At 40.9% G+C, this 25,584-nt stretch overlaps 1 protein-coding gene across 3 annotated transcripts in view; it reads left to right on the forward strand.

Moving 5' to 3' along the window:
- The window catches only part of RELN (reelin), a 501,731-nt gene that overhangs the window by 390,710 nt on the left and 85,437 nt on the right, over window positions 1-25,584 (forward strand). For all 3 annotated transcript variants that reach the window (XM_059170891.1, XM_059170889.1, XM_059170890.1), the window contains exons 27-34: window positions 133-333; window positions 5,187-5,419; window positions 14,273-14,430; window positions 15,700-15,907; window positions 17,240-17,316; window positions 23,236-23,394; window positions 23,582-23,770; window positions 24,300-24,573. In XM_059170891.1, the coding sequence (XP_059026874.1) occupies window positions 133-333; window positions 5,187-5,419; window positions 14,273-14,430; window positions 15,700-15,907; window positions 17,240-17,316; window positions 23,236-23,394; window positions 23,582-23,770; window positions 24,300-24,573 (1,499 nt within the window). The remainder of the gene's footprint in view (window positions 1-132; window positions 334-5,186; window positions 5,420-14,272; window positions 14,431-15,699; window positions 15,908-17,239; window positions 17,317-23,235; window positions 23,395-23,581; window positions 23,771-24,299; window positions 24,574-25,584) is intronic.

Genomic DNA, 25,584 nt, shown 5'->3' on the forward strand with positions numbered 1-25,584 from the left:
TAATAATATAGAGATTCTGCTGTATTTTTCTGGAAATACAAATGGTACCTGCATATCTTGAACTGAAAATTTCTTTGTTGTTTTCAAAGCTATCCAATTGCCTTTCTGCCTTGTCTATATTGTTCCTCTTAGAACTTTTATGAGAAGCCAGCTTTTGATTACCCAATGAATCAGATGAGTGTGTGGTTGATGTTGGCTAATGAAGGAATGGTTAAAAATGAAACTTTCTGCTCTGCCACACCATCAGCCATGGTATTTGGAAAATCAGACGGGGATCGATTTGCCGTAACTCGAGATTTGACTTTGAAACCTGGATATGTGCTACAGTTCAAGGTATTTATGCACAGGTCTCTTCCCAGTGTGGGTCAAAGAACGGGATATCTTCCAGACTCTTAGGTGAAATCAAAAGGATACAAATCTTTCCAACTCTCTGAAGGAAGGGACCCACCTGAACAGAGGTTCAACAGTCCTAGAACAGCAGAGCTCCCAAGTTAGCACTACCCACAAGGAGAAAAGCTGGTCAGTTTGAAAACTGACTTTTAGATTTTCAGTTTGTTGTGACTTAATGAACCCCATGCTTCTGAATGGTAAGAGAGAAGTTCTCTTTTTCAGTTTGAGTTTTTGGACTTATGAGTTATTTTGTGGTTTTACTATAGGACTTTCAAACAATTGCCCTTCCTTTGATTTAGTAACGCTGTACCATAATTATCACCGTTCTCTTAAAAGCTTGCTGTTTTTCAGCACTGTGATCACATGTCAACATGTATAGCAAGTATTTCCTTTGACAAGCTCTTTTTTTCAGAAGCCTAATCAAAATTTCATTTTGTTTATAATAAAATCCCATTGGTGAACTCTGGGGTCGAAAGTAATGCAGTTTTAATGAGCTAGCACAACTACATGGTCTTTATGTAATGACAGGATGGAGATGCTAAATAATTTACAAATGGAATTACTAAAGAGATCAGATGTTTATAGGCAGCTCTTCAAATATAATTTCCACAGGTCTGTAAACAAGGAAGTTAGTCATAAATAAAATTACTGAAATGTTATCCTTCCTTGTTTAGAGTCTGACGCTAAACTACAGTGAAAAAAACCATTAATAGCAGTATGTGCCTCGGTATTAATTTGTTGGTACCACCTTAAAATGGTAACAGGATAATAGCAATAGCAAATATGTTGGCTGGAATACTGTGCTGTTTCTCACCTTACACCTTCTTGATTTAATTAGTCACAAAATCATGATAGTGTAGGCGTTAAAGTCTGCAAGATGGTGTTCTGATGTTTAGAAAATCTAAGTCAAGAAAACATTATTAAATGTTCCAAGTACTTAACCAGTAAGAACACACAACACGTGAGAAAAATCTCCATTCTCAAATCATACCAGGAAAAAACTTCTGATTGTGGCTATTAGTTGATAGTAGATATTTATTATGGTTCACTTGGGAGTTGATGATGAATGTCTATTTAGAATCTGTGACAAGAACTTGGTGTCATTTGTACACAGTGCTGATACATTTTTTTGCAATGCATGCCATTTGTCAAACACTAGTTGCTAGGAATATGGACATGAAAAATATGGCCCTAGCCCTCAAGGAGCTCAGAAACTAGCAAGTGAGCCAGAAAAAAGAATTGTCATTATCAAAGGAGTATTGTCATAGAAATAAACCCTGGATCCTATGAGAGTACCTGGCATGGTGCCTGGCAGGTACTCCAGAAACAACTGTTCGATGGATGGATGGATGGATGGATGGATGGATGGATGGTTGGATGGTTGGGTGGATGGGTGGATGGGTGGATGGGTGGATGGATTGAGATGGAAAGTCTCCTTGAGACTTTTCCTTGAGATGGAAACTCAGGGATTGAGATGGAAAGAGTTAGCCCGATGAACAACAGAGGGGGAAGAATTCCAGTTAGAGGGAACAGAATGTGCAAATATATGAAAATACATGAAAGTGCAACTAGATAATTGGGAAACTTTCAGGAGCCTGGAGTATGTGCCAGAGAGGTAAGAGAGAAAGTTGATCCAAATTGGCTTTATATGATACGCTAAGGCACTTGGACAATAACCCAAGAGCAATCAGTCATGGGAGATTTTTCATCCATTAAGTGCAAGAATCAGACCTGTTTTAGAGATATCATCCTGGCAGCAGTATGGATGTTGACTTAGCAAGAGGAGAAGCTGTAATCAACAAGTACATTTATTCACTGATCCAGCAAATATTTATAAAGCCTTTACTATGCACCAGGGTCTGTTGTAGGCTATGAAAATAAATAGGAATAGAGAGCGTGAACTGTTATTTTATAAAGGGTGGTCAGGTCCCCTAACTAATAAAATGACTTTTAAACTGAAACCTGTAAAAGTTAAAAGGGTGATGGGGCACCTGGGTGGCTCAGTTGTTCAACATCTGCCTTCAGCTCAGGTCATGAACCCAGGGTCCTGGGATGGAGCCCCACATCAGGCTCCTTGCTCAGTGAGGAGCCAGCTTCTCCCTCTCCCACTACCCCTGCTTGTATACCCTCTCTTGCTGTCTCTGTCTGTCAAATAAATAATAAAAAAATCTTAATAGAAAAAAAATTTTTAAATAAAAGTTAAAAGGGTGATTCCTGCAGCTGTCTGGAAAAGCACGTTCCAGGCACAGGGAACAAAAAGTACAGAGGCTTTGAATCTGTAGTGTGCTTGGAAAGGTTCAGAAAATCACAAGGGCCCCACTGTGACTAGAGCACAAAGATACAGAACGAGGGAACAGGTAGCACAAAGGAGGTCAGACTTGGGCTTCTACTCTGAGTAAAATGGCTGGCAGGAGAGTGACATACTGTGACTGAGACTTTTAAAGCCTCCTAGTGACAGTGTTGGGAGTGCAGTGACAGAGACAAGGGCAGAGCTATGGCAGTGATCCAGGTAAAAGATAAAGAAGATGGTGTGGGAGTGGAGGAGGCGGAGAGAGGTGCTCCAACTGTGGAATAAACTCTGAGCAAAGAAAGGATGCTAGAGTAGGCATCAAAGGAAGAGATGAGGAAGCCAGATTAAGGCATTGTGTGGGATTATAACAATAAGGAAATGGACCTGAGAGATGTTAAAGGGCCACAGTCAACATGTTCTCTGGTGAGCTGATGGATGATAGAATGAAGTTGAGAACGACTCCCACACTACACTGGCTCCAGTCGCTGAGATTAGAGATCCAGTCAGAGGAATGATTTGTGTGAGGGTGGCAGATGATGAGAGCAGACTTGGATCTGTGGAACGAGGCGTGACTGGGGACCACTGAAGGGGAAATTCGTAGGAATCAGTTATGGACATTTCCAGAGAGCTGAAGAGGGGTCCGGTCTGGGAGTTACAGATATTCAGAAGGGATTTGAAATAATGATTGTGAAAGAGATTTGGGAGCATGTATAGACTAAAAAGATTCTAAGAAAGCCAGAATTGAATACTAGAAAACACTGACAGTTAAGAGGCAGGCTAAATGATCAATTAAAAAAGGCAAAGACTTGTCAAGAACTGAAGGTTCCTGAGACTTGCCTACTTTAGAAACAACAGCAGTCATAAGAGGCCTATGAGAAAAAGCTCACTATGTGTGTCTGTTGTAATTACTGTCAGCACACACCAACCGAAAGCTATGCTTACTTACGCATAAAAAGGAATTTGTGTTAGACGAGTTTAATCATGCGTCGGAGATTGTCAAGTCTTTGCTTATATTGTTGACATTGAACTATATAAACTTAGATAAACGTATCACAATAAAATTTCTACAAACCCAGTTACAAACTCTTCTGAGAGATGCTTTCTAGCTGTGGGTATGGGAATAAGGAAAAGAGAGAATCTTCTTTTGATAGACTGGATCAAGCTGCCAACAGTCACAGGGATGAACTGGTTGATCTCTTGAGCTCTGGGCCAATATTATTTGCCTACGGCCCTTAACTTTGATTTGATCCTTTATTCTCCAGCCATTATCATGTTCCTTTGAGTGGTTACTTCAGTGGTTTTTTCTATATAATTCTACTGTTCTTATCTATAGTCTAAACAATAAAATTCTATGGTGGCTCCCACCAACAAATGAAATAAGATATGAATGGGTTATTCATATAAGATGGCAGATAATTAAATAAATACCAGGAAAAGAGCTTGACATTTGTAATTACCAAAAAATGTCAACTAAAACAGTAATAAAATCATTTATACATTTACCAATTTAGAAAAAAAACTGTTTTAAACTCAAATAATATTCAAAGGTATGATAAAAACTGATTCATTTGAACCCAGCTGATTAAAAATGAACACATACAAATAAAAAATTTTAAGTGTTTCTACATTTTCACTCAGTGATACTATTGTCAGAAATTTATCTGGTGATAATGGATCAACTGAAGAAAAAAATATACATTCTTTGCAATGCTACATATAATAATAAAATAACAGGTTAAGTAGAAAGTAGAAGGAAAGTTCTAGATGTGTGATAACTTCAACTACATGACCAAAATACATACTTCTTTCTAAAATTTAGAAGAGAAAGTAGAAAAAATAAAAACACTTATGCTAGGGTATTCGGATTTAAGTTATTTCTTTTCTTTTTTTTTTCCAAATTTTTTTCACATTGTTAATTCTATGGCTCAGTTGTACTCACTACATGAGTACACAGAACAATAGTAGTTCTATTTCTGGATCATTTTGGTTTTTTGATGCAGTGGCAAAAACTTAGCTCTTTGATCTAAGGTGGCAATGCTTTCTTACTGAGTTTTGGCAAGAAAATAGAGTAAAGACACTTGTTCCACTGAAAGCAGGGAAGATAGCCCTCTCTTCAGGTTACCTTCTTGTCCTGAAAAGAATAGTTCTTCATCTTCTGCTTCCCTCTGTTTATATGCCTGAAATAAGAGAAGAAAACCATTTCTTGGCTTCTTGGATTTTATCCCTGGCTCTAACATCATAGATAGTATGCTTCCACTTTTACTCCTGTAATCCCAAGAAATCCACAAATGGCAACTGGCTGAGCATTTCATTAAAAAGCATCTCTTGGTCACCTAAAGATTTCTAGAACCCGTGGAAGGATCTTTGTTGGAATGGAGCTGAAAGTCTTATCATTGTCAAAATAAGGCAGACTCCGTAGCAAGAGCCTTGTCTGCTGTAGCACCTAATGTGTTGAGTGCTAACTTGGAACCAAAACCTTGTCTAATCCTGTCTTTCCTTTTGACAGCTAAACATAGGCTGTGCCAATCAGTTCAGCAGTGCTGCCCCCGTTCTTCTTCAGTACTCTCATGATGCGGGTATGTCCTGGTTTCTGGTGAAAGAAGGCTGTTACCCAGCTTCTGCCGGCAAAGGATGTGAGGGCAACTCCAGAGAACTAAGCGAGCCCACCGTGTATCACACGGGGGACTTTGAGGAATGGACAAGAATCACCATTGTCATTCCAAGGTCTCTCGCATCCAGGTAAAGTGAACATTCTTATTACATGCCATAGGCATTCTTTCTTGGGAGCAGAAATTTATCTCAATATCATCATTTCAGTAGCCTACAAGAGTTTATAGAGGCTAGCTATATCTAGTCACTAAAGGACTCTTGAGGAAAAAAGCCCTGGGGCAAAATTCCCAACGTCAGGGTGTGTGCATTGGTGTCTGTGCACATACAGCCCTGTGTGCTTGGCAAACAAACTTGCTCATTGATTCATCCACTCAACAGATATTTAGTGAGCACCAGTCTGGGCATTGGGATTGCGGCAGTGAACAAAAGATGTAAAGTCTAAGAGAATAGCAAGTCATTATAATCTCTGACTTTGACTTTCTAGAGATTTTGGATAATTTAATGCTTCCCTGTGTGGACAATTTGAGATATCTTGTAATATAAAAGATCCCTTTAAATGACTATTAAAATAATAGAAAGATTAAAAATTAGTTGACAGAGAAATGAGATAAATGGATAAAAAAACTTGAAGTGAATTAGTTTCATTAATAGGGCAATAAATTTAACCCAGTTTTCTAGCAACTAAGACAAAGGGAGAAAATGCAGGGTCATTTAGTTCTCATGTTTGAGTAAAAAGAAAAAAATACATTCTGATTTTTAAGAAAAAATATACAATTTTTTTCCATCTCCATTCTCCATTCCATTTATTCTAGAATAAATGTATAGCATGCATAGGTATCCTTAAGGCAAGTAAAGTAGCTAACACAGAGACAAGGATTTTTAACTCTATCATTTTATGAAAAATAAAGAAACATTCTTCAAGTGGACACTTCTTAATTGAATCCCAGAATGTAGCATTAAATTGTGACTAAGTTAAAGCATTTCTGCAGAGCCTAGATGTACAAATCTACTTGTACAGCTTTCTGGTCACGGCTTAATATATGCTTGGAATATTCATTAGTGCCATTCAGCAGTATTTCCAGCTTGCTTCCTTGCTGGAATATAGAAGGATTTATATTTTCCTCACACCTTTTAAAGTTTGACATGGCCTAATAAAATGTAAATGGAAATGAAATGTGTGATTTTTGAGAGCCCGTGTGCATTTTGCCGTGTTCTCTGCCTTCTGAAAGCGTGTTTGGAGATGTAATATTTATCAGTCTGGGTCACTGTCTACAATAAGCAGACTTCCTTGCTGGCCTACAGTGAACATACTTGCATAAGCAAGAAATAAACTTGTTTTGAGTTAAGCCACTGAGATTGGGGATAGTTTGTCAACAAGGACTGATCTCATCCTGACAGTGGTAACAGCTTAGCAAGCTAGAGGACTGCTTTATTCATAGAGTTCTTCCATTCCAACCATTCTGGATGTGACATCGTTCACTGAATTGATCACCAAACTCACTGTGCATTATCTAGCTAGAGAAGCTGGTTATGTTCTCTCCTTCCCTCATACTTAGGTGTGTATCTCTCAAAACTTACACCGCACACTTTGGTAGACAAACTTCTCAGATCGGGAGAGAACTTGTTTAGTCAAGGATGTACAAATTTCTGGGTTAATCTACTAAACTTTGAAGCCTAATCTTTAAATACCAGTTATTCCCAGGAAAGAGCTTGTCAGTTGGTTGATCTAAGTCCACTTCTAAGTAATTTTTTGTCTTTATATCCCAATGTTCTTTGCAGTATCTTAAAGAGAGACTCAGATGAACTGATGAATGGTGGCGATGTTGCTGGGTTGGCCTTCTTTGGTGAAATGTAAGAATTTGACTTGCAGTGTGCTTTAGGAAGGATACAGGCCCAGCTACTCTAACAGAAAAACAGATACAAATGGTTAACAAGGCTTCAATCAGATAGAAAGTCTTTCTCCTATCACAGTCCGGAGGGGAGCGGTTCAGAGCCGACAGGGTGGTCTGCAGTTCTGAGCACAACAGTCTCATCTCTGGCTCCAAGGCAGCATTCCAGATCTCATCATCTCTTAACCGGAGGAAGGAAAAAGGAAGCAGGGGTGCATAGATACTTTTTTTAAAAAAATTTTAAGATTGAGTTTGGTTGTTTGTTTATTTATTTATTTATTTAAGATTTTATTTATTTGTTTGACATAGAGAGATCACAAGTAGGCAGAGAAGCAGGTAGAAAGGGAGGAGGAAGCAGGCTCCCCAGCCAGCAGAGAGCCTGATGTGGGGCTCAATCCCAGGAACCTGGGATCATGACCTGAACTGAAGGCAGAGGCTTTAACCCACTGAGCCACCCAGGCGCCCTGAGTTTATTTTATTTATTTTAGAGAGAGACAGAACGATCTCAAGCAGGGGAAGGAGCAGTGGGAGAGGGAGGAGAAGAGAGAGTATCCCAGACAGACTCCCCGCTAAGTGCTGAGACTGACTCAGGGCTAGAGGTCACAACTCTGAGATCACAACCCCCGAGATCATGACCTGTGCCGAAAGCAAGAGTTGGATGCTTAACTGACTGTGCCACCAAGTTGCTCAGATAGGTTACTTTTCAAAAAATCATCCTTACTCCTTGTTTATATTACCAAGTACAGCCGCCTATATGTACAGTTATCTATTACTATGCCACCGGTCTCCAAATCTTATCTCTCCAAACAAAAGCAACAAGTGATTGACTTTCTTGTGGTTTTGTGGATTATCTGGGTGGTCCTGCCACAGCTCTGTCTGGGCTCCATCATGGAACTGTATTTAGTCAGAGGGTTAGTTAGTGTTTGGGCCCAGCAGGACCTTTCTCTCTGTGTCGTCTTTAGCCCAGTATTTATCGCAGTTGGTATTTCTAGAATTCCAAGAAAACAGAAGTAAAAGTATCTTATTTGCCACATGCTATTGGTCAAAGCAAGTCACAAGGCCACTCTAGATTCAGAATGTGGGAAAACAGACTCCCCTTTTTGACAGGAAGTGCAGAAAAGTCAGACTACCAAGGAACATATCCATAAGGAGATGTGTAATTCACTGGGAGGCATTATTGTCACAATCTATGATAATCTGTCCTACCTCCAGTGACTCACATCTCCCACGGCCAGATACATTCAATTCACTTTTCTCCCAAGACCAGCCAAGTGTCATCCCATTACAGTATCAGGCAATAAGTCACTGATCTCGTGATCTCTATCAGGTCAGGCTATGGCCTGGATAGGGCTTCTCATGATCTAGAGGCCTATGAACTAAAAAAGACAATAATCCATATCCAGCGTACAGTGGTGAGATACTGACAGGTTGATGACAATAGATACTTCCACTCAAAAAAAATTGAGGCGTGGGGAATAGGAAATGCAACAGCCACTGGCCAATAGGAACACTAAAAGCCATTAAGATACTTATTATTAGGGCACCTGGGTGGCTCAGTTGGTTGGGCTACTGCCTTTGGCCCAGGTCATGATCCCGGAGTGCCGGGATCGAGTCCCGCATCGGGCTCCCAGCTCTGCGAGGAGACTGCTTCTCTCCTCTCATTCTCTCTCTCTCTCTCAAATAAATAAATAAAATCTTTTTTTAAAAAAGATACTTGTTACTAGGACTCCCCCCTGCATGAGCAATGTCCAAGACAAGAACGTTGCCTTGATTAAATTCTACTCCTTAGGAGTGGTTCCCTAATCTGTTGTTCTTCCCAGCTATTACCTCTGCTTTGTAGGTAAAGACGTCTGAGGCGTCTTTCCTTTGCCATGAGAATTTATCTCTGTTGGTAACCTCATAACCATCTCATCCTTCTTTCTGCTCATTGCAAGCTGGGCACATAGCAGTGCAGCCCTCTAAACCTCACCAAGATGACTGCCTCCTCTGACGCTTTTCTGAAACTTTGGCCCAACTACAGCTCTTCCATATAGAGGGTGCAGCATGCCTTGAACCTGGCGCACAGCTCGGGGTGTATATTTCCTGCAATGATGGAATATCAGGGAACTACAAGACATTGCTATGAAAGTAGTGGTAAAGCTATATATGAGAACTAAAAGGTTTTCCTTAATATTGCAAAGTGAGCCAATATTTTGAGGCTTCCAATGTATCCATATTGTCTTGGACCTCAGCCCTGGGAAGAAGAAATAGTCTTCATTAGAGTCCAGCTTCCTGGCTGATTTGAACACCATCCAGCCAGCTGGCTAGTGGCATCCATGACAAAGAGCTCTCTACTGAAGAGTAGTAAATATGTTTCCACTTTGAGAGCGGTTGTTGTTTCTTCTGCAATATGTTCAGCTCCGCTATCTCCAAATGCAGTGTTGGAAAGCTGAGAATTCTAAGTGTGAAAATTGTTAAAATTGGGAGCTATTTTGCCATGAGGCAGCATGCTTATAATAGTTACTAGAACATTACTCTCTCACAAACAATTCTAAGGTGGTTTTCTCAAAGGGGCATTCTGTCCTCGTACTCATTACCTTAGTTCTTACCTTCAAAGGAGAGACTTTGGTGGCTGTAGATATAACCTGGTGTATCCCTGACACTCAGCAACATTCTGGCAATACAATATGTCTTGTCACGCAGCCTGCTGTAAATTCCCTGTGCAGAATGCAAAATGTTGGTATCTCTGGGGCCGGGGTGGGGGGCACAGTAAGAGAGAATGTGCTAGAAACACAGTTGTATAGCGTTCAGCAGAATATCTCCTCCATGGCCACTATCACCTGGTGCGCCTCTCCACAGGACAAGCAGGTTCACAGGAATCTTCTTGGTTGGAGAGGTCAGTACAACAGTACTCTCAGGTGTGATGGTGGAAGGGGAAGGTATAGAATCCTATTCTCCTGGTCACTCAGGCATCCTGTGAACAAAAGTAATTGGGAAAGGAGTCAGATACAGTCTTATCTTCTAAAACTTCTTCCTCATCTGGGAAAGCAAGACAAAGGGGAAGTTTTGTTCAATGATTTGAATGGTCAAGCCCCACTGTGGTTTATATCTAGTAAAATTATATAAAATTAAACTCATCTTTTCCCCAATCCTCATCTCCTTCGATCCTTCCCAGACCTTCCTGACTGTCAGGTGAAAGATGCTCTTCTAGCATTATGTCCTTCTCAATCACAGTAGTAAACAGGGTTGCACATGGACATTTCTTTGTTCGGGGTTTGACTAATGTGTTTCCTCACTTGAATTCAGGCTTCGTGATGGCAGGAACTGTGCTGGGTTTTGCTTGCCATCCTATACCTTGCCCTAGCACTATGCCTGGCGTGCCAGACGCACTTCGTAAATGCCAGTTGAATGAAGGGATCCTGAATGAGGAATAAGGACCAAAAGTAGGTGATGACCTACAGTGAAGATACCTCCCTTTTTTTTTTTTTTTTGATACCTCCCTTTTTAAAATGTGTTTTCCAAAATAAATTCAGTGCCATTCAGCAAAAAAACATTCTTCTGCATTCTGCTGTATCTCCCTGAAAAGGCACAGATTTCACATGCACACATGGGCACACACACATTAATAGCATTAATAATTTTAAGACTTCATCTCTTCTACTTTAGGAAGGACAAACTATATGGAATCTAGACATGCTTATTAGCTCAATTTTGGCCCACTTCTTGTTGTTGTTGCTATAGCCTGAAAATTACATTTATTTCATGTTTAAGAAAAGTAAATAAAGGTAAGATACACTTGAGGCCTGGTTCTGCACACGGGAATGGATAACAGACTCATTCTGGTTCCTGCAGCTAGATTCAGTTGGAGGTTCATTCTGTAAGTGGACAGCATCATACTTTGCTTGTCTTTGACTAGCCTTCTCCATTGTTCCACCATACTGTTCCTGTGTGGAGTATGAGTACTCAGAAAAGAACTAGTCCAAGGATAAAAGTTATTCAGTCTTCAGTTAACAAAGCCATTCCAGTAGTGAGCAGCAAATATCCCAATGTAGAGAGAATGATGAATTCATGGTGCGGAGTCAGGAAATTCCCTGCATGCCGGGTCTCTTGTAACATAGTGTTTAAATTAGGAGCATGTAGGATCCCAAGCACAGTAGATTTTTGCTGGTATAAGAAGAGGTTTTCAAGCAAAGATTCAGAAACAGTTTGATGAAAAGTATTCTATTATGAAAAATAGCTCTTAAGCAAGGAATTAGAAGACATTTCAAGAAACAGACACGATAACTTTAACCATCAGAAACCACCTGTTTTTTCAGGGAAGAAGTCAAGCACCCACCTCACTTGGGCCTACTTCTTCTGATGGTCTCTCCATGTCTACAGTTTTTTTCTTTAGTGAATCTCTTACTAGTTCTTCCTCTTATTCCAGCAACCCTCAGTTTCTGAATTATTTGTGCTCAATTCCAAAACAGTGCAAGGGAGAGTAGGACAGGCAGCAGTAGGCATCAGGAACCAGACATAACTGGGAAAAATTTAAATGAAGCAAAAGTTGCCTATGTCATGATGGGTAAAAACTTTCTTGCTTTGATTTGCACCTACTAACTAAAAACCATCTAGGGGTGCCTGGGTAGCTCAGTCATTAAGCGTCTGCCTTCATTGCAGGTCATCATCCCAGGGTCCTGGGATTGAGCTCCACATTGGGCTCCCTGATCAGCAGGAGGCATTCTTCTCCTTCTCACAGTCCCCTTGCGTGTGTTCCCCTTCTCACTCTCTCTGTGTCAAACAAATAAAATCGTAAAAACAAAACAAAACTAAAAAACTAAAAAGCATCTAGCAGATATTAAAAGATTGTACCCCTTTAGATACAATCTCTTGCCCTTTTACTTTGAAACGTGGGCTCTCAGCTAGGACTCCTTGCTATGATTCATCATGTCCAGGACTCACCCTGTTAACCAATAACTCATCACTTTGATTTGCCCTGTTCTTTTTTTCTTTATTTAAAAATAGATTCTTTAAAGCTCAGCTCCTGAGGTCTTTCACATTCTCAAATATCTAACTGCAAACTCTGCTTCTTGGGTCTATAGGAACCTTAGACTTGGGGGTGCCTCCTTGGTCCGACCACACCAGATCCTGATTCTTTCATTGTTATGAAAATTATGGGGACCTCAAAAAACAGAGATGAGTCAAAGGGTTTCACTTGCTCTTCTTCGTTATCAAATTACCAAAGCTTCTAGAATTCTACTTAAAAGTGGGATTCTTCAACCTTCTGAAAGCTTCTGGGCCTCAACCAGAGCCCACTTCTCTCATGAAGGAGGGCAGCTGATAGAGATACTCTCATCTGATCCAAATGGGAGAACTTAGGGGTAGAGGAAAGTTGAAGATGTGTTCACCTTCTTCTTAATGCTGACAAATGTATGCTAAGACTTGCCTTAATGAGTGATTAGTCTCTGAATACTTGAACCTAGTAAAAAATATTGTAGGTCACATTTCACAAATTTGCCAGGAGTAGGTAACTTAGAATAATGAAGAAGAAAAATCCAGGTTTATGGTTCTGGTTGCCAAGTAATCAAAGCTATTCGAAGAGCTAGAAAGAAATGCATTCTGACTCTGCCATATTATTTCCACAATAATGGAGAGAAGAAGGAACCAACTTTTTCTATAGTCTTCATTAATCTTTAAGATTTTTTACCCTTGTTCACAAAGAAACTGGATTCACTCAAAAGTCTATAAATATTGGCAGTGAAATTAATTGGACTCCAGATAACCTAATCCATCTTCCTTCCTTGTTGTCAGTAGAACTGAGAAGGAAGAGGTGTTTTCCTGGTGTGACATTAGAGATGTGCACAGGTTTCCATATATTTGAGAAGAAAGAGATATGCTGAGAGGCTCACAAAGACTGGAGAGCCACTGAGACCAGAGTTAGTCTGGCAGCCTCAAGACTGTTGTGGGGGAAGAAGTACCGGGCAGCAGCCCAGCCCACTGGTGTTCCAAGGTTTGAAGCACTGGGACCAGGTCCCTCTTTTGTTCATTGGCAGTCACCAGTATTGGCAGCCTAGCTCGTTGCTAAGAGCTAGTAGAATGAGCAGTCTTAGGGATTTGAAGTTGGGAGGTGAGGAGGAAGGCAACAGGTGGGAGGAGCACGGTCAGTACAAACTTATTAACTCTTTCCTGCCAGGATCATGTCAGTGGCAAATAGCCAGAGTCCCTTTATGTGTCTCAACAAAGAATATTCTATCTGATTATCTCAGAAATTCCTAAATAGCCTCTTCTGAAAATGCCCATAAAATCAATGCAATGGAAGGGTAATATATTAATTATGCAAAAGGAATACATTTCTGGTTTTTACTACTAAAAACATATGAGATGGGGGGCGCCTGGGAGGTTCAGTCAGTTAAGCATCTGCCTTCAGCTAGGGTCATGATCCCGGGGTCCTGGGATCAAGCCCAATGCCAGGCTCCTTGCTTGGCAGAGAGTTTGCTTCTCTCTTTCCCACCGCCCCTCCCCAAGCTCATGTTCTCTCTCTCCCTTTGCTTTTTCTCTCAAATAAATAAATAAAATAAATCTAAAAAAAGAAAAAAGAAGGTCTATACATTTTTTTTTTAAAAAAAGCATGTGAGAGGGCGCCTGGGTGGCTCAGTGGGTTAAGCTGCTGCCTTTGGCTCAGGTCATGATCTCAGGGTCCTGGGATCGAGTCCCGCATCGGGCTCTCTGCTCAGCAGGGAGCCTGCTTCCTCCTCTCTCTCTCTCTCTCTGCCTGCCTCTCTGCCTACTTGTGATCTCTCTCTGTCAAATAAATAAATAAAATCTTTAAAAAAAAAAAAAAAAGCATGTGAGATAGAACATATACAAGCTATAATGTATAATAGGTGTCTGGCTGTCAATAATCTTTTGTACCTGATTTCTCCGGGTGTTGAAACATTAAGGCTGAAGAGGAAATCAACAAGTTTCAAGAAAGCTCTGTGAGAGACACTTTATTATAAAGATTAAGTGTCCAGTCAAGTGGTCATGACTGTTAAATAAACACGAAACCTTTCTTGAATTTTTCTGAACTGCTCTGTTTCAATGTTTTTGCATGTGGTATTGGTGTAAGAGACACATGTGTTGTTTTCCCCAACAGTAAAACCAGATTCCGATGGATTCAGGAGAGCAGCTCACAGAAGAACGTGCCTCCCTTTGGTTTGGATGGAGTATATATATCTGAGCCTTGTCCCAGTTACTGCAGTGGCCACGGAGACTGTGTGTCAGGGGTGTGTTTCTGTGACCTGGGGTACACCGGTAAGGCTGCAGGCATGTGTCTGATGGTTTGTTTGTAAAATATTCATCTCTAGTTAACTGCCTTTCATGTTGCTTCTTCCAAGGAAATATATTCCAAGATGATTCTTCTTTAAGTCCTAGTTGTAGGAATTTGCCACCCAGGCAGTGGAGGTGCTGAGAGATATTTTATAGTTTTGAGTTACCTAAGGAAAAAAATACAAGGTAACACCAATTTCACTCCCTAAAAGATATTAATTTATTAGTAACAGTGGTAATAGTTAACATTGCTTTCAGCTCTACTTTATGCAGGCACTATAAGTAGTAAGTGCATTTTATATCATCTCACTGAATTCTAACAAAAACCCTGCTCCATAGTACATACTGTTATTTTCTTGTTTATGTTTGAGGAAACTGAGGCAAAGAGAGGCTTAGTACCTCTCCCAAGGCACACAGCGAGGAGTTGCTAAAGCCAGGCTTCAGACTCTGGCAAGTCATTCTCTAACACTCAGACCTAAGCTCTTCCTTGACCACTGGCTGCAAGGGACTCTCTGTGCTCTTTACATTGCTTTTTATAAGAACTGTAATTTTACACATGCAGAGTAAAAGTCAGTGCCTGAAATGATAAATCCAAGGCTGCCAAAAGAAAACTTTACAAGAGAGAGATTTTTCTGACCACAGTCACCCTTGGCTATTGCTACAAGCAAAAATAAAAAGGGAACTGAGATTAAAGAGTAAAATTGAAGAAAATGTTATAAGCTTCAAAATTTTGTTTAGAGTTTTTCCTAGAGACAACTTCAAAAGGATGATTCCCAGAGTTTCAGCTCTCTGCTCTTCATCTGGCTTGTGACCAAAGACAAACATATGTCGTTGCAGGCCTTCTGTGGGGAGTACTGCCACTCATGGTTTCAGGGTATTTTTTTTTTTAAGTCAGGGATTAACTCTCCTTATTGATCCTCTGATAGAGGGACAACAAAGGAGCAAATTTTATGATGAACAAAATCTATTTTTCAGTTTGCCCACCTCCTCTTGGTAACAAGAACCATGGAAATGTGTGTTTCCTACTGTCTCTTTACACATGAATAAAAAATTACAGAGGTGGAATAATGTTTTTGGTGATGGTAGCGGTGGCTGTATTTCAGACAGGCAATTGTGGGATACAGACTTCCATGTGGTTTCGTGTGCCCCTAACACCTGTGAAAATGCTTTCTTAGCCCATGTTCTGACTGTACCTTCTTACATGTAACAGTTTCAACAAAGCCTCTCTCTCCTATGTATTTCTTTTCTCGGAAGCCGCGCAAGGAACCTGTGTGTCTAATGTCCCTAATCACAGTGAGATGTTCGATAGATTTGAGGGGAAGCTCAGCCCTCTGTGGTACAAAATAACTGGGGGCCAGGTTGGAACTGGTTGTGGGACACTTAATGATGGCAAATCTCTCTACTTCAATGGCCCCGGGAAAAGGGAAGCAAGGACTGTCCCTCTGGACACCAGGAATATCAGGTAGAGTTTATTTGTATACTTCTCCATGAACATAGTATTTACCATGCCTTTGGTCTAACTTAAAACTCTTTGTACTGTTATTGAGGATTTACATAATCCAAGGTTTCTCTATATACATTCTGATATGTAAAAAAATGCAGCATAACTTAAATAGCATAATAAAATAGTTTCTGCAAAACCACAATTCATTACATCATCAAAGTCTGTCTAAAGTATGTCTGCTTGGTTTTCTAAAGTTCTGTGTTACTATGAAGAGTGTTTGCTTTTATGCTTATAGCATCAACTTTAAATTCTGTGTCCAAGAATGATGTATTCCATTGATTGAAACTTTATGTATTCATTTATTAAAAACTGCTCCAGAAATTTTAAATACCTACACTGACACCTGCTGGTAAAATAAATAAATGCTTGGTTTTAAGGTCAAATGAAATCGTATCACGCCTAAAATGAAACTGTGCTTTTCTCATTATTGTCAGTTAAAATATTTGAGAATCAGAAGAAAAGAAACTGAAGAACTATTTGGAACTTCTAGACTTGTCATCACTAAAGTCTGGAGTTCTATGTCCCGTTTTATTTCTGCCTTTGATCTCTTTCCCCTTCCTTCTGCGTTCTCTCAGAGGAGCAACTATTGCATAGGCCCTCTCTGTTGGTTTACTATGGACTGAGGCTTAATTTACATCACACTGAGTATCAGCTGTGAAAAAAATTTTTTTTTAAGATTTTATTTATTTATTTGACAGAGAGAGAGAGATCACAAGTAGGCAGAGAGAGGGGGGGGAAGCAGGCTCCCCGCCGAGCAGAGAGCCCGATGCAGAGCTCGATCCCAGGACCCTGAGATCATGACTCAAGCCAAAGGCAGAGACTTAACCCTCTAAGCCACCCAGGCGCCCCTCAGCTGTGAAAAATTAAACCTCTGACTCTAAATCAGTACTATAGATAATTATGTGTCCCTAAACTAATGTAGCATAAGGTTAGATTTTTCCTCATCCTGAATTTCCAAGAACAGTATTATCTCAATTTAAGGAATGAACATTTCCATGATTACACTCAATTACATCAAAGTTCACATTGAAGTAAAATTCAGCTGTTTCTTTTTGTTTAAATCATTATTATAGTATAAAATTAGTGGTTAATAAGTAACCACTTCTAAAATGGTTACAGAATTAGGTCACTATATAATCTATGTAGTTTCTACTTCTCATATGCCATTGGTGCTTAAACGTACTATTTTGGAATTACAGAAGCTTTTTTTTAATGTGTCAAAATGCAAAAGTTCAATTTCTTCTTCTCTATTTGGAAGTAAACTGGAGTTTCTCCCCTCCTCCCTTACAGACTCGTTCAGTTTTATATACAAATTGGGAGCAAAACTTCAGGGATTACCTGCATCAAACCGAGAGCTAGAAATGAAGGTAAGTTGCTGTGTTTCCTTAGAAATTATAGTTACTGTGGATAGATTACTCGTTTTTCTTCCCAAAGTTTGGCCAGGATTTTGTAAGCTGAGATACCCTGAATCATTTCTTCTCTTCTCTTCTCTTCTCCATCATTAAATGACTAGCTGCATAGAGCCATGATCTTTTAGGCCCCTTATCTAGGTCCTTAAACCAGAAAAGCTTATGGATCATGTCAGAGTATATTTTTTTTGTTCGAAGTATTTGTTTGTGGTCAGAGTATATTCATTTTAAGGAATGCTGTTCCTTTATAACTTTCAATAAGGAGAAAAAAATAGTAGAATCTTTTACATTTAGTGTGGGGCTAGAGGCTTGTTTGCAAGGGCATTACTGAATGCACATCAGACTCTACTTCGTGCCCATAAAGGTTCTGGGGGTACTAGCATCCTTTGGTAGAAGGAACAATTCTTGGCAGTGATAAACCTTAAATTTTACTAAGCACCTATTATATTCAAAGTACTGTTCCAAGTGTTTTATCTGTTAATCCATTTCATCTTCATCATACCTCTTTGCCAAAGGTATTATTAGTCCTATTTCACAGATGTAGAAAGTGAGGTACAGGTAGATCAAGTAACCTAGCCAAGATCATGTAGTCTTAAGTGGATGAGCAGGGATTCAAACTACAGAAGCTCATTCCAGAATGGACGCCTTAACCACCCACATCCTGCGTCTCTCCTTGCCCAGATCTCTGTTTTCTCTAGGCTTCCATGCCATTTTCTGCTTCCGTGATTCAGTTCTAAAAGAAATGCAAAAGGCTTGTAGCATATGTTAGTAGCCTCCTGGAGCCCTACAGACTGGGGATGCCCTAAGGAATTCTGAAGGCGAGTTTTCCTAGCACAAAACCCCTGGGCTTCTCAGATGGGGCCTCCTCCAAAACTTGATCTCATGAATGGGACGTGACAGGTTGTGTAGCTTCTGAGTTTGTTATTATCTCAGGCATGATTGTGTGTAACATGCTGGCCTAAACCATCCCTGTTAATCAGTGGAGCTGCTGAGAGCTCAATGACTGATCGGACATGTCCTCAGCCGTATTATTGCTGACTAAAAGCTTTCATGACTTTTTCTGAATATGTTAGTACTTTTAGTCTAGTAATTGTCCAGAGCATTGATTTACTGAAGCAGCAATCTAGAAACTTCTACAGACCCATTTTGTGTTCCCTAATCTCTTCAACAAATGTCTCTTCAAGAGTCTGCTCTAAGCCACACATGTTCTAGGCTGTGGATACCGTGTCCCCAAACGTCTGACACAGCAGTCACAATGAGCTAGGCGATGAGCTATTATGAACAGCCCTCGAAATCTCAATAGGTTGGGAAAGGAAAGATTTCTTCTTTCTGCTATATTTCATCGAGGCTCTTCTGAGGTTCTCCTTCTAGCACCAAGGATGGATGCGGGGTAGATCCTGGATGTTGCCTGCCATGTAGCAGAGGGAAAGAGAGAGTGTGTCACAGGGGACTAGAGGTCCAAACCACAACAGGCCAAAAGGGGAAGAAGAACCAGAGTGGCCCTCATACCACGGCAGATAAAAACCAGGCCCCAAAGGGCACTTCGCTCCTAGTGAGAGGAGTCAGAAAACACACGAATAAGCAAGATGTTAGATTGATGGTTAGACGGAAATAAATAAGCTGATGAGATGGACAGCTGTGGGCTGAGAGATGTGATCTAGATAAAGCGGTCTGGGAGGGGGGCTCACTGAGAAAGTAACATTTAAATTGAAATCTAAAGGATGGAAAGGAGCCAGCAACATGACGAGGCCAGGGAGAGTTTTCCAATGAGAAGCAGCAGCAGAGGCCACGAAGTGGAAAAGAATTGTGATGTTGGAGAACAAAAGGAAGACTGGTAGGCTTGGGACTCGTGGAGAATGAGGGGCAGGAGCCCAGGCACGTGGGGCCTTGCTAGCTATGGTAGGGAGATGGGGTGTGAGTCCAGGGTCATGAACACCAGCTGAAGGCCTTGAACCCAGGGGACAACATCATCTGATTTAAATTTTTACAAGCTCGACCCACAAAAATAATAAGTAGTTCAAAATACAGAAGTATTTCTAGAACACATGCTCAGCCCATGCAGAGGTGAGAACTTTGAGGTGTACAGATGACAGGGTCTCATCCTGATGATCTTATTTTCTGATTGGAGAGGTAGAGCATGTTAACATTTTCTTTAACCTCTGTAATAAAATTACTATAAAATACTGAGTGGTTGGAACTGTGTAACAATTGTGTGCGTGACTCTTCTAAAAATTGTAGATCCCTGGATATGAACTTTAAAAAAAAATTAAAAACTGACCAGAATAGACTAGGAAACATCTACCTGTCATAGAGATGAAGTTCTGCTCGATACTTAGCCCCTGACTACAAATGCTGTTGCTTGTCCTGCCGGGTAGATTCTCTGAGGACCCATTTAGGAACAAGCAACTTTTTCTCCACTACCCTTGAGCTGTTTTCTTGAACTCCTTGCTAGCCATTTAATTCACATCCCACAGGCATTTCTCAGTCTTTTATTGAAAACTGGTTGTTAAAATGTCAATCTGCCTAAATCCTTGAACCAATCTCTTCCAGTTGATGAAAGTACAGATTTTTTTTTTAACTTACTCAAGCTGAAGCCTTAATTTACATATTTGGAATTAAAATCAAAATTAGGCTATTTTCAATAAGACTGGGCAGAACACAGATGGGGTTGTAATTCAAAAAGAGAAATGTGGTACATGCCCGAAACACTTGGGAGATGAGCTAAAATGGCTTGGTTTTATTTTTCAGATGTGCAGTGTGTCATATGACCCAGCTAATGGGGCTCAGCAATTTATATGAAATAGAGATACTGCTGTTTTCCTTTCTTGCATTCCCCCATTGTTTCAGACTTCTGGGAAGCTCTCCTTTATTGTCCTTTGGGATTGGGTCCTAATCTCTGCAGACCTGGTTGTGTCCCTCCTAAAAAAGCTACTGAGAAGTACTGCAAACAGAAACAAAACAGAATATGGACCCCTTGAGTCCTGCTTCTCATGTACACTTGATCCTCTAGGGAGCTTTCAAAGGCAAGTTCTGAGTCAGCAGGACTAGGGATGTTATGCTGCATAATGAATGACTCCAAAACTGAGTGGCTTAGCACAAGAAACAGCAGTTATCTTCTGGTTTCTATGAGTCAGGAATTCAGGAGCAGCTGAGCTGGGTGGTCCTGACTGAGGATTTTGCATAAGGTTGCAGCCAGGGTAAATGCCGGGAGAAGGGGCCATCATGGAAAGACCCAAGCAGGACTGGAGGATCTATTTCCAAGATGCTCACTTACATGGCTGGTAGAAAGAGGCCTCAGTTTCCCACTGGGTGGACCTGTCCATAGGCTGTTTGAGCGCCATCCCTACTACCTGTTAGTCAGCTTTCCTCAGAGTAAGAGATCCATGAGAAAGACACAAGGATAAATGTGCAAAGCCTTTTATGGCCTAGTCTCAAAAGTCACACACTGTCACTCCTACCATATTCTGTGTATTGCATGCAAGTTACTAAGTTCAGCAGCACCCCAAAAAAGGGGGGAAATAAACTCCACTTTTTAAAGGGAAGAGTGTCAAAGAATTTGTGGACATGTTTTATAACCACCACAGGCAGGGCCTGTTACCAGGTGACGCAGGAGCTAGTCCTTGGACCATACTTTGAGTAGAAGGTACTAGAAAGGACTAGCCAATGAGATTTTATTCTCATGATGCTTCCTCTCTGGTACCTTTCTAAAGGTAATCTACCTTTAGAATAATCTAAATTATTCTCTATTCTCTCTCTCTCTCTCTTTCCCATCTTATTAAATATAAACCATATCAACACAGATTAATAGCCACAAGAAAAACTAAATTTTGAACTGTCTGGCTTTCTCAGTCACCCAAATTCATATTAAAAGCCAATAGGACATATTTCGAGCAAACATCAAAGGTTGGAGACTGGAGTTCCTCCAGAAGTTCCTCAGCTTAACTAGAATGAAGACTAGAAACAGACTACCTTCCATTTTCTGCATGAACTTTACTGTGACTCTCTTGCTCCAACTCATGGATCTACAGCCACCCACTGAAGCTATAACTGCCAATCTCTACACTTAGATCCGTCATGCTCTCGCCCCAGGGAGTTGCTATTCTTTGTGCTGTCTTTATCCTCTCATTATAAATGGTGGTTTCTTCTATTTTAAATACAGTAAGATTAATTCTCCCGAGAGTTCTAACTTTTTACATATTAGTCATTGTTGTTCCTGGCATCCTCCTTGTCAGATGCGGTGATAATAATCCCATGTGCTAACAATTAGCCTTAAAAGGCTGTCTTTGGGTTCTGTATTTTATTCTAATAGTTCCTGAAATTTAATTTTAGTAAACTCTTTGTTGCCCAGCATGATAAAGGGATTGAGATATTCCCACAGTCAGTAATGGGGAAATTAGAAAGTTATCATATATTTCATGAATGATTTAAAACCTTTTTCTGAAAAGGTTAAGATATAACAAAATTAGTGTAACAAATACAACTTTCCTGAATATAATTTCTGTGAATACTCAAAGTACTTCAGTATCTCCAGTCATAATTATGAGTATGTGGTGCCAGTTGTACGAATAGGCAGTTAGATGCCCAGAAAACCCTCTACTCCTCCCATCAATAACAACAGATAGATAAGTAGATATCCTGTTGATTCCCATCATTAGCAATTTTTTTTTTCTTTTTGCATTCAACCTTACCTATTCCCTGTCCCCTCTTTTAAAATAAAAAATGTTTCGGGATACCTGGGTGACTCAGTCAGTTAAGCGTCTGACTCTTGATCTCAGCTCAAGACTTGATCTCGGGGTCCTGAGTTCCAGAGCCCCATGTTGGGCTCCATCCTGGGTGTGGAGCCTACTTTTTAAAAAAACAGTAATTAAAATTTAAAAAGTTTCCAGGGTAGGTAGCAGGGGCAGTGCAGATGGTCCTATAACTTGAATGTGCAGGTCACTAAATCATGTTACCATGGAAACAGGTGGAGGAGGGACATTGGGTAGATGGGGGTGGGTAGAGAGGGCAAGATTGACACAGAAAGGAGAGTAGAACTAATATGAAGGGGAGTGAATTTTCTGCTTTGCTATTTATTTTACTTCTTTTAAGATTTTTATTTTATTTTTATTTATTTGTCAAAAAGAGAGAGAGGGAGAGTGAAATCACAAGCAGGGGAAGTAGCAGGCAGAGGGAGAAGCAGTCTCCCCACTGAACAAGGAGCCTGATGCAGGACTTGATCCCAGGACCCTGGCCTCATGACCTGAGCTGAAGGCAGACACTTAACCAACTGAGCCACGCAGGTGTCCCCCTGCTTTGCTATTTAGTAATGTGACCTCATTTCAGCTTTAGTAACCAAAGCCTGACAAAGTATAAAGGGCCAGTGAAAGGATCCTCCCATGTAACAGAATTTCATATTGGGCCCTGCTTACTGTCTGGTGCTTCGGCAGGAAAAAAGCCCTACTTGATTTGTGCTGGGGAAATTGAGATATTTCTTCGGAGTGTATAATAATGAGATGAGACTTGATAATGTTCCGGACAGAATCTAAAATTCAAATACATGATCTGCTGTGGATTTTTATGTCCCCCTTATCAACCCACTCATCACTCATACAAAGCTGAGTAGTCTTTAAAAGAGCTTATGTTTTTCTTTTTTTTTTTTTTTTTTTCCTTCTTCATCTTCCATTTCCTGGGAGTTGGTGCACTAGAAACTGTCAAGGAATTGATGAGCCTTCAGGTCTACTAATTCATTCCTAGGAAGTTAGATGAATGTGCCCTCGTTCTATGAGATGCAATTTGAAGTTTCTGCTGCAGTCTTGCCATTTAAAAAATACTGTTCCTTGCCTTTCTTTGCCTCTAGGAAAGCTGTCCAAGTAACTGGATTTATGTCTTTTAACTCAGGGCTTGTTGTTCAGTATTCAAATGACAACGGGATACTCTGGCATTTGCTGCGAGAGTTGGACTTCATGTCATTTCTGGAGCCACAGATCATTTCCATTGACCTGCCACGGGAGGCTAAGACCCCTGCCACAGCTTTTCGATGGTGGCAACCCCAACATGGCAAGTTTCTGCTCCCTCCACCCTTCCCAGTGGCCTTGAGAGCATACAGTTAAAGCCGCGTTGTACCGTATGCTTTGTAATTTGCTGTCGGTTTCCTAGACAATTTGATTTAAAAGCATAGTCATAAAGATATTCATATGGCTGGATAACAAACTTTCTCTAACTGCCTTTATTCATTGGATTTCAGGAAAGCATTCAGCCCAGTGGGCCTTGGATGATGTCCTTATCGGAATGAATGACAGCTCTCAAACTGGGTTTCAAGACAAATTTGATGGCTCCATAGATTTGCAAGCCAGCTGGTACCGAATACAAGGAGGTCAAGTCGGTGTTGACTGTCTCTCCATGGATACTGCTCTGATATTCACTGAAAACATAGGTATATATTTTCACCAGCTAAAGGGAGAGTATTTCATTAACTAGAGGACTAAATTAACTAAAGCCCAAGAGGAGACTCCCTAATGCAAAACTGTGTACCTAACTGCCTGGGCTGAGGGAGATTCTGGAAAAAAAGGAGCTGGGTTGACCTCTAAGAGAACTTGGTGCGTCTAGCGGCCGCTTGCCTTTGAACTGTCCTCCTTGCATGATCTAATAAGGTTTCCTCAAATCAGAGCAATAAAATCTCTCTCGGAAGACTCACTCCCATGTCTCGTAATTTGCAGAACTGGCAGAGAGAAGACTCTCCAAGATAGTCACGCTTTTCAAATTAGCAGCCTTCTGCGGGTCCAAGCCTCTGCTAACCAAATGAAAGCAGTTATTGCGGGAGCAAAAGTCGCTTCGATTAAGACAGGGTTCTTGTTCGCTCCTGAACGTATTCGTTCCAAGCAAAAACGCCCAATAGCAAAGAGAAGATCATTAAATGCTACCACTCAACTTCTTTTTTTTTTTTTTTTTTTTTTTTTTTGCAGGAAAACCTCGTTACGCTGAGACCTGGGACTTCCACGTGTCAGCATCGACCTTCTTGCAGTTTGAGATGAGCATGGGCTGCAGCAAGCCCTTCAGTGAGGCCCACAGCGTCCAGCTCCAGTATTCCCTGAACAATGGCAGGGACTGGCATCTGGTCACCGAGGAGTGTGTACCTCCCACCATTGGCTGCCTGCACTACACAGAAAGTTCTGTGTACACCTCAGAAAGATTCCAGAATTGGAAGCGGATCACCGTCTACCTTCCACTCTCCACCATGTGAGAATTGCCATGTGGCTTCATTTCAGAACTCTAGGTTCCTGTCACCTCATGTGAAAGTAATCATGATTCCGCTTGGCAATTCTGTGACGCTCTCATGATAATTACGCAGGGAGTCTGCGTGGAGCGGTGGGGAGGGGGAACGAACAAGGCACTTGGGGTTGCAATTTTATAACGTGTTAGTGAGTTCCAAAAGTTCAGGTCTGAACTTTCCTGTTTTCTGGCAACAGGAAGCCTGCCCACCAGAGCCAGTTGTACAAGTAGTCCTGTTCTGTTGTAAAAATACATATCTACCCAACAACCAGAGAAATATTTGTTCATGTGAAGCAGTATGTGAAATCATCACACGTGGAAGAATAGTAGCCTTAGTTTCTTTATTTTATTTTATTTTATTTGTTTTTTGACAGAGAAACAGCAAAAGAGGGAACACAAATGGGGGAGTGGGAGAGGGAGAAGCAGGCTCCCTGCTGAGCAGGGAGCCTGATGCGGGGCTCGATCCCAGGACCCTGGGATCATGACCTGAGCTGAAGGCAGAGACCTAATGACTGAGCCATCCAGGCGCCCCTCTTTTTTGTTTGTTTTTTCTTTATTTTCAGTACCACAGTGAGAGTAAAAAGATGGTTCCTTCAGAATGTTCATATTGTTTTTACATCTCTCTTTCCCTCCTGGGATTTCAGATTATATTCAAAACTTGTATTCGGGCTTACAGCAGGCTCAATTTGGGGATCTTTCTAGGAACCAGTGTGTCCTGAGGTGGCTGGTTAGAGAGCGTGCCATTCCCGCCTTGCCCTGCCACTGCTGTGTTCTGGAATTCAGCCACATTGGCCTCTGCAGGCTGCATTTACCAGGCTCCTGCGTTTGTAGGCTCCCAGATAGATTTAGTAGCAGAACCTGGCGTGATAATCAAAGTGGAAACAGAGATAAAACAGGATATCCCTTCTCTTCCCTTTCTGTCTCAAGAGCATCTTGGCTAACTTCAGTGGCTCCCACTCCCAAAGAAGGCCCCCCATC

The sequence above is a fragment of the Mustela lutreola genome, chromosome 4, assembly GCF_030435805.1.
Source record: "Mustela lutreola isolate mMusLut2 chromosome 4, mMusLut2.pri, whole genome shotgun sequence".
In the NCBI taxonomy this organism is placed as follows: domain Eukaryota; kingdom Metazoa; phylum Chordata; class Mammalia; order Carnivora; family Mustelidae; genus Mustela; species Mustela lutreola.